At 34.6% G+C, this 10,224-nt stretch overlaps 1 protein-coding gene across 1 annotated transcript; it reads left to right on the top strand.

Moving 5' to 3' along the window:
• The first annotated feature begins 838 nt into the window (after positions 1 to 838).
• Positions 839 to 2,403, top strand: LOC133825079 (uncharacterized). The gene is made up of 2 exons (XM_062258072.1): positions 839 to 1,544; positions 1,811 to 2,403. The coding sequence occupies exons 1-2, from the start codon at positions 839 to 841 to the stop codon at positions 2,401 to 2,403; spliced, it is 1,299 nt and encodes a 432-aa protein (XP_062114056.1).
• Positions 2,404 to 10,224: the final 7,821 nt, after the last annotated feature.

Genomic DNA, 10,224 nt, shown 5'->3' with positions numbered 1-10,224 from the left:
ATACTCTACCACTGTTAAAAAAAAAAAAAAAACAAGCCTTCAGTGTAGTGTGAAAGCGTCTAATTTGGTTACTCATTGAGAAAAAGGCTAACAATTGCCACATAGGGCAATGTCCCTGAAAAAGGCTAAAAATTGCCATACAGGGCAATGATCTCTGCTTTCACAATCACACACAAATGCTTGAGATACACTGTTGGGAAAAATTTGTAAGTCTCATACACACTGATTGATTTGAGTGAAATATTTTTTGTGATTGGAATAAATGTTTTGTGATATTTTATTTTGAAAAATAAAAGCATGATTTATATTAAATATATTTTCTAAACCTTATAGTAAAGATGTGTTTTGATATAATGATTGTTTCTTTCTCCACATGCAAGGGCACGAAGACATTGGGCACTAATCAAAATGGGATATTTTTTAATTTTTTTGGTACATTCGGTTTTACTTCTTAAAATAATAAAATATATATATATAATAATATATATTTATTTTTGAGGGAAATCAAATCTGCGTGTGTCAAAAAGGGTAAGTTGTATTTTGATTGTTTTTGTCCTTATCTCATATTTTATTAAGATCAAAAGTTTCCATTTTTGGCTTGTTTCCCAATTTGTGTCGTGCACTATTGTTGGCAGTTATTATTGAGATATTTGGTGTGTACTTTCCTAAAGTGTTTATCCTTTTTTAATTGTCAAATAAAGGAATTAAAGATCAAATCCCTACCTTTTTCTGTCTTTATATTCGGATTTCCTTGGGCCCAATTCTTCAATCGTCTCCTTTCTTCTCCTTTTTGGTTCTTTGTTTTCCTCGGAAGTTTTTCTCTCATTCTCGTGCAACAATGGTGAGAACCAGAGGTAGTGGCTCTCGGTCTGTCAAGTCAGTGGCTGGTTCATTGATTGCATCTCCATCCCTCACCAAGAAGAAAGCTCGGAAGAATACTTTGTCTCATCCCATCCGCATTGATGGTTCCATCACCACGAGCAAAGCCGTGGTCATTCCGGACCTTGAAGCCCCCAAAGTTCCATCTGAACCTCCTTCATCGGCGGCTCCGCTCGCCTCTGTCCCAGGGTCTTCCAAAAGAGGTCGAGCTTCTCCATCAGCGGATGTCTCTGATCATGGTCGTGATCCTGCCAAAGCCCTTTCTGATTCCTCCGAGTCACCTGATGTGCTTGCACCCAAGAAGAAAAGCAAGGGTTGGTTTCAGGTCTCTTCTTCTCGAAAATCTCCTCGTTCCAAAGGGACTGATCCTTCTGATTCTACGCCGAAGGCTTCATCACCCGTGGGTTCCACTCCTCGTTCCAAGTTTAGGTCAAAGGTAAAGAAAATTCCTCCACCTTGTTCTTCTTCTGAAACTGACCCTTCTTCAGATTGTGTACCCTCTGATGAAGATCCCCTTGAAGATGACCCCTCTCTTGAGGAAAATGTTGGCTCTGAAGATGAATCTGACCCATTAGAGGACCCTCCTGTTTCACCAAAGGGCAAGAAACCAATGAAAATTCCTGAGATTCGCACCAAGTCTCCTTTGGGTCCCAAAGTATCTCCAGGTTCTTCCTTTAAGGCTCACTCTTTGAATTTTTGTTTCAATGACAATGAGAAAAATATGAAGCATTATGTGCATCGTGATTTTATCTGTGAGAAAAATTTTCATTCTCGGCCCTTAGGGTGTTTGGGGTCATCAAAAATATTGAGGATCGAGGGTGGTTAGGTTCTTTAACCGGGCTGGATGGTTTTGTTCCTAGAGTTGTACAAGAATTCTATGCCAATCTCAATGATGATCTGTTTGATAGGAAGTCTTTTATGTTTGGTCAAGTTTATGTCCAAGGGAATTGGTATTTGTTCAATGTTGCTGAAATTACCAAGGTTCTTAATTTGCCTCTTTCTGTTGATAATGTTGCTGTGGAGTTTAGCAAAGATAAGGTGCTTTCGGAGTTGGTAGGACAAAATATGATGTGGGAACCTCACTCAGTCCTCAAAGTAACAGACCTTACTCATTACTATGCTGTGCTTCACAAATTTGCCACCTCCAACTGGATTCCCACTACTCATACCTCCACCATTACCTTTGACACGACCTTCTTTCTGTACAAAGTCGGAACTGGTCTCCAAGTTGATCTTGCCACTCTCATTTTTTACCAGATCACTACCTTAGGGAATGCCAAAAAGAAAGGTCAATATTTGGTGTTTCCCCATTTGATCTACAAGTTGCTTGATTCTCAAAAGCCTCTTCGCTTGGAATATGAGATCTTGACTCCTCCTAGTGCCGGAGCAGACTACAAACTCAAAAAGGAACCATCATCTGTTAAAGCAACTAAAGGATTGCTCTCAAGGCTGGCGATGCTGATTCTGTTGCTGCTGAACTTGCTAGTGTCAAGGCCACCCTGGAATCTGTTCAAACAGAAGTGATCAGCCTCAAGAGTTGTCTCTCAACCGTGGTGTCTCACTTTGCAGCCGGTCCTTCCCACTGAGTCCATTTATTTTTATTTTGCTCTTTTCTTTTTTTAATAAATTGTAAAAGAACGCTTTCTTAGTGTCTTTTTGTTTTTGTGTTACTCCTTTGGCTACTTGCTAGACAACAAGGGGGAGTAATTGTGGTTCATTTTGATCAGTTTATACTGTTTTAAGCTGTTGTTGTTTCTGTTTCATTTGAATTGCTTTTCGCAGGGGGAGTCATGCTATAATTTTTTGATCATTGTTACATTTGTGATCATTTTCGCAGGGGGAGCAATCCATTGCTATTTTGCTATTTGCTCTAACCATTCTTGTCTTGCAGGATTTTTTCAAAATAAACACTTAAAATATTCTTGTCTATCAAGTTGCCAAGGGGGGAGATTGTAAAATCCTTTTTTGGCTAAACTTTAATTTAGACAAAATATTTTAATTGTTTAAAGAAAAATCAGTAGCAAATCTCCTTATTGATATTCGGTTTTATTAGCAATATTTTCATCTGATTTTGTAATGTGAAAAGATCTCTAAGTGTGAATATATTTGTTGCCTTATTTATCTCAAATAATCAATTTTTGGTAAAAATATATTGTGCAAATATCTTGAGATTATTTTCAGGGATTATATGGGATTATGTCTATTCTGGAAATAAAAAGGTGTCGAAAATGAACATGGTCAAGAGAAATAACCATGTTCGTTCTGCCAGATAAAACGGATTACGTTGCTGACTCATCAGTTTCCTTTTCTGTCATCACAGAATCCATCTGGCTGGCTGTTTTCCTAAATCAAAGGAATTCGCAAATTGATTTCAAAGATACCAGAAAATCATGGCCTTGGACGATTTCCCTTCCTATAAATACCTTGCCAAGGCCTTTGGAATTTTCACCTCTTCCATTTTGAATATTTGTAAACGTTATGTTATTTTGAAGAGTGTGTTTATTTGTAGAGATTAAGTTTGTTCACCTTAATCTTTGTGAGAGTGCTGAGTGTACTTGTGGATATCTATCTAGTCCATTGTAATCAGATAGTGTCTATTGTGAACGTGTTCATAAGGATCTTCGGGAGAGGATTTGATCTAAGTCTCACTTCGGAAGGAAGTGTGCACTCGCTGTTCTTTGAAGGGAGTTCAAGAGAATCAGCGTTTCATCAAACCAGATTCGTAGAGAAGAATACAACAAGATTGCGGCAATAGTTTAAGAGGGAGTCTTACATTGTTTAAGTCAATGCTTTTGTACACTTTGTTTCTTTACTAATTGGTTTATTCTCTGGGCGTGGCCCCAAGGAGTAGGATATCCGAAAGGGTTTCTGAACCTTGTAAAAATTCGCTGTGTTCTTTAATTTTTACACTGTTTATTTTTTGTGTTCAGTTCTGTCATGACAGGTTTGGATTCTGTCCCAACAGAACCGTTTTCTGTGTAAACAACTAATTACCATTCCGCATTTTAATTAATTCATTGTTTAATTAATCTGGTAATTACTAAAAACGGAATTTCAGTTTCTTTAGCCGCCTTTTTAGACTCATCGCTCGAGGGTGAGCAATGAGATAAGTTTGGGGGTGTGATAACTCTATAATATAGAGTTATCTCTAATACTTTTAGCTTATAATTTGATTAAAAACAGATGAGTGATTTGTGTCTTTGTCTATAAAATTGAGTCATTTTCTTTTATTTGGGTTCAGGAGTTAGTTTTGGTTTTATGAGGAAATATAAGTAAGAAAATGATAAATTGGATGAAGTTTAGTGAATTGGAAATGAGCTAATGTGATTTAATATGATAATTTTTGGTGCAGGAATTCTCAGGTTGCTACAACAATGTTGAAGCATTCTGTCCAGACAACAAGCATTTCTTGGGTCATGTGAAAAGTTGCCACCTCAGCAATATAAATCTAATTAACTTGACTTGGGCTGAGGATTAAATGAAGAGATTTGGGCCTTTAATTGTGTTGGTGCATGTTTAGCAAAAAGACAACAAATGGGAAGAAAAATGCCCATGTGGACTTAAGAAAAAGAAAGAAATGGGAGCCCTAATATCATATATGATCATCCTCTCTTTTAAAAGGGGCACATATAGTAGAAGCAAGGGACAACCAGCAACTACCATGGAAGAAAGTGGAGAATGAACAAAAAGAAAAAGAAGAAGAAATTCCAAGCTTGAAGAGAAGAATCCAAGGAAGAAAAGGAAGATGAGGAATATAAGACTATTGATTCATCATCTTTGGCTTGTTTTCTCATCTTTAATCTCATTTAAGTTTGTAATTTCTTTAACATTTTCTATTTAAATACCCATGGGCTCTTTTGATTTTGGATTTGTGCTCTTGAATTTAGCCACGAACTAAATATTTTGAGGCTTGAATTATTGATGAACTCTATGTCTTAATTCCAATTTTCTAGCATTTTATTTTAGCAATTGACCCATTGTTCATTCAAATGTGCGTATTGATGATTTCTTGTTGTTGATTGGCCACTAATGGAAAGATATTGAATTATATTTGTGCTAGGAAGTTTGAATATAATTGAAAGATTTGAATGACACAAGTGAATAATCTTGTTAAGTTATGGTTGTGAATAGCATAGGAATGTGTTATTTACCTTGTGTAACCATTATGAATTGATGCTTAAATTCTGGGTTCTTAAACTTGATTGGCATAAGAATATGTTAAATTAAGTGAAAGAATTAATACCATAGGATTTGGAAAAGTTCTATGAATTAATTTGGAATCCTTGTTAATTTTGGGTATTTTTGCTGAGATTTTGCTGCAGCAAAACGTACAGGTCAATTGACATTGATGAATTTAATAATTCAAGCTCATTTAACCAAATTTAATTTTTCTTACTTTTATATTGTCATCCTAGTTTATTTTTAAGCATTTTCAATTTAATTTTCATCACTATTAAATTGTTTGGTAATTGATTTGTGCAAAATTATTTGCTAATTCAATCCATGTGGAGATGATACTCAACTTATCACTTTATTACTTGTTTGCCAACTGTTTACACTTGCACAATTTTAATTGCTTAAATTTACGCAACATTTGGGTCAACCACGATCTCCATATCCACCACTGGGCTGAAGTGGGGAATAGGGGTCTTAGATGCAATTTTCAACCTTTATTCTTATTTTGGGGAGAGGAGCTCACTATTGACTTCTTCTGGTTGGCCATAATTTAGTTCGCCTGGCGACAAAGTGGCATGCTAGAGGCGGCCTAAGATACAACCTTACTACGATAATAAAGGTAAGGCAACTCGGGGTTTTGGATTCGATCTATTTGATCTAAGATATATATGAGCCAAGATTTCCCCTAGCGCCAATGCATGTGCTCACGCGCGGTCAGTGACCACGCGCTGTAACCTCGGGAAATCCCTGATACTTCAGGATTCGTGTGTCAGACCTAGTACCTTTTTGGGAAAGTGGTTTAATGCTAAACCACTCGAGAAAACTTGACCCTTAAGTTACCTAGAACTGAACCTAAAAACCCTCAAATCTACGCATTCACGTATAAAGGTGATCCTCTTTCAAACCCAGAAAAACCAGGAAATCACTTGTTTCTTTTTGTGCATTATTTCTAATCAGATCTAATGCTATTGTTTTTAGCCTAACAAAGACTCATACTAAACTCAAACAGAACCATAGTTAGAAAATATACTGGAAAATTTCATAAAACTTTTTGAAAAATAAGAAGATGAAATTTAAGCAAGATATAAAGATACTTACAGTTTGATTTATTGGTTGAGGAAATGATAGCAGCACCCAGGGTAATAACTTGAAAGCTTCTAGAAAATGAGGGAATGCAAAAATCTCTCAAATAATTTTGAGAAGAAAAAGAGAAAATTTTTTTAATGCAAAGGTGGTAAGATTTAGGTCTGGTTCTCCTATTTATACGTATACTTCGGGAACCGATCTAGGCCACAATTAGATCAGTTCAAGATCCAAGGGCCTGGATTAAATAAACCAGGCAGCGACAAAAGGTTGGCAAGACAGTTCTCACAATACTCGAAACCCAAACAGACGCCTATTACAGACCGACATGTGTCACGTACTTGAGTGAATGGGTAGGCACGTTTTCACATAACAAAAGCTAAAAAGCTCCTATTGTGCATGTTAGAAGCGACATCATGCACGAGCAGGAGCTTGGGGGGAAAATGTTGTACCCTAAAAATACGAGCTGAATTACTCAGCACGGGGTATAGGTGGAAGACAAACATATGGAGAAAATGTACAGATAGAGCCTCTAGCTAACTCATGAGCGAGTAGCTCGAGTCAAACTTGACAGTTTACGACAACCAGATAGTCTCCAGATCGCCTCTTGTGCCAAAAACTTAGTTCGAGATGTGCGAGAGCCAGATCGCCTTCGTGAAACTCTGAACGTGACATGTGTTAGTTCAGATGACTTCTCCGACACCCAACTCAAAGGAAGTGTTCAGCTCGCAGAAGCTTGATCAAGACGCACAAGGAAGGATCCCAAAAGACTTAAAGATTCATTATACACTCATTAATGCTCATATAATATTCTGTATCTATTACCCGATACTGTGGGCATAGAATAAATAAGCATTAATGTATTTATGTAAATGAGATGTACCCAAAAATGTATGTTACCCTGTTTATGCGCAGTTACCCAAAACTGTCCAAGCAGAATTCCTTATGAAAACATGGGAGAATGGACAAAAATGGGGATCGACATTTTGTATACTGAAACTCTGGTGAAATTGTCACAAAGAATTTCACAGTGAGAACAAAACAAATTAATAAGAGTGACTCGTGGACTAGGTGAATTTTAACCATTGAACCACGAAAAAAGTGTGTGAGTGTTTTGTATGCTTTTTATTTGTCTAATTACAGTTTGGCAAAAGCCTAATATCACTATTTTTCAGATTTCTTAATCCATTGTTGGTGAAAAACCGCATCAACAATAATGTTTGTTGTTATTTAATATGAATATATATTTATGTAAGTTAGAATAAATAATAAAAAAAAATAACACTGTCTCTTTTTAAATATAAATGATAATTTTTTTTTAATAAAAATTAAGATTATGAATTATATATTATTATAATAATGATATTTTATAATATTCAAATTTATGTTAATATAATTATTAATTATCTAGTTTTGTATTAAATATTATTATAATAATTATATTTTACAATATTTGTGTTACACCCAAATTTTGAGAATAGAAATTTTGATCTCAAAAGTTAGGCTCGTAAAGTGTAAGCTCGAAATAAGCAGGTTCGTCATAATCGACTTTAATGAAAATATCAAGAATAGCCTTGTTGTGCAGTAAGTGTGACAACATCAGAATTGGTGAGCTCGGAAACTATGTGGTCTCGGAGGTGTTCCTAGAATTAATGTCAAGCTTGAAGCTACAATGACAGTGGTTCAACACTTGTATAAATTCCATGATTCCTTTCCTGCCATCAGATAAGACGGTTCGAGCTCGGGCATTGTGAGCTCGAAAAGGATGATATGAACAATGTTACTTGTTAAAAGTCGAGGCGAACTGAGGTAGCGAGCTCGTGATGGTTGATCGGTCTCGAAGGCGTGTGAATTGAATGTTCAAGATCGTGAGCTGAGTGTGAACATCTTTATTGTTATAAAATCCCTATATTTAAGGGATTTGTTGTAAATATCATGAGATTTATACGTGTACGTAGTAACTACACACATTTAATTACATTTATTTAATTGATTTGTATAATAACTCCCTAAAATATGAGAGGAGATATTCGGTAAACCACTCTATAAATACTGTGGAGCAATTCATTTATAAGGACTGAGAAATTCGTATTGGGAAGACTCTGTAAAATTGCTTCAAGAAAACTTTGAGAGAATTCCATAAAGTGAATAACATTGACTCGTGGACTAGGCAGATTTTAGCTGCTGAACCACGTAAAAATCGTGTCTATTATTGTTTGTTTCCTCTGGTATTTTGTTTAATTGCTCTACATTTATAAGTTGACGAAAAACGGCATCAACAATTTGATTTTATAAAATATAATTATTATATTAATAATTTTTTATAACATTTGAATTTATATTAATATAATTATTAAATATATTGTTTTATATTATATATTATTATAATAATCATGATATTTTATAATATTTAAATTTATATTAATATAATTATTAAATATTATTATAATAATATTTAAATTTATATTAATATAATTAATAAATATTTATTTTTAATTAATTTTAAAAATATATTCGGTTAAATATTTGTAATATTTCGTTAAAGTTAATAACAAAGAAAGATTAAACATAAAAACTGTGAAATATACAAATTTTATATAAGAAAGATATCTTGTATTAAAATACCTACCTCCATGTAATAATAATTATTTTAATCGGTAAAGTTGTACAATAGTGAGAAAATTATATATAAATATATAGGACAATTCTTTTATAAGGGCTTTACTTTAAGCCCTACAAGTGAGACTTCATTGTTCTCGACCCGTGAACAGTTTTCGGTGCGATTTTTTTTATGATTGTGTATATTATAGCTATTTAGAGCATCCTGCAAATTTTCAAAAAGCTTATAGTACAAAAAACTAAATTTAAACATGTTGCAAGCCTGACTAATATTTTTTATGTGAATGGAAAGCAACATGTTTGAATCTAGTTTTCAGTACTGTAAACTATTCGGAATTTTCTGAAAATTTGCAGGATGTTCTAAACAACTACAATATACACGGTCATAAAAAAAATTGTGTCGAAAACTGTTCATGGGTCGAGAACACTGAAGAGCCCCACCGGTAGGGCTTAAAGTAAAACCCCTATATGAAAATTATCCTAAATATATATGGGAATTCTTTTACAGGGGCCTCACTTTAAGCCTTATCGGTAGGGCTTTCAGTGTTTACAACCCGTGAACAGTATTCGGCGTGACTTTTTTTTATGACTGTGTATATTGTAGCTATTTAGAGCATCCTACAAATTTTGCAGAAAATTCCGAATAGTTTACATTACCGAAAACTAAGTTCAAACATGTTGTTGCACGCGTGACTAATTTTTTTTATGCGCGTGGAAAACAACATGTTTGAACCTAGTTTTTGGTACTGTAAACTATTCGGAATTTTCTGAATATTTGCAAGATGCTCTAAATAGCTACAATATACACAGTCATAAAAAAAAAGTCGCGCCGAAAATTGTTCACAAGTCGAGAAACACTGAAAACCGATAAAACTTAAAGTGAGGCCCCTGTAAAAGAATTATCCTATATATATAAATATAAAGTGAGTAAAATTTTCATTAATTGAATTAGAGAAAATAACCTTACTTTGCCTAACAAGTATTAAATAAGAAACTTTTATGATATAGGCCATAGAGGATAACTACGGGCCAAACTACCATTATTTATGAAATTACCAGTATTTTTTAAGAACCTAAAGCTTTAAGTAGATGTCTAGGCTAACGTATAAGCCAAAAAATCAATACATGTTTTATTGTGTTTAAAGTGGAAAGAGGAAAATATTTGGGTGTCTCCCTTACAGGAAGAAAAAACAGTAAAAGTAAAATACAACGAAGGAGGTGTACTTTCTCTCTACAAGCTCCAAAGTAAATTAATAAACTATGGTTTAAGTAGCTCAATTACAAGTACACCTCACCTCACCAAAGAAAAGAAAGAACAATCCCCATCCTAAAGCATCTTTAAATACTCTTTTTAGTTTGACTCACTCGGAAAAAGCCTTTAATAAACCCCACACTAAACTAATCAACACCGACCGGCCGCAGCCCCCCGTTTCTTAATCTAGTCTCTCTCTGACTCTTCTTTGACGG

Source organism: Humulus lupulus, chromosome 3 (assembly GCF_963169125.1).
Source record: "Humulus lupulus chromosome 3, drHumLupu1.1, whole genome shotgun sequence".
NCBI classification, from domain to species: domain Eukaryota; kingdom Viridiplantae; phylum Streptophyta; class Magnoliopsida; order Rosales; family Cannabaceae; genus Humulus; species Humulus lupulus.
The sequence above is the reverse complement of the archived record's forward strand: the minus strand, read 5'-3'. Positions and strand labels throughout refer to the sequence as shown.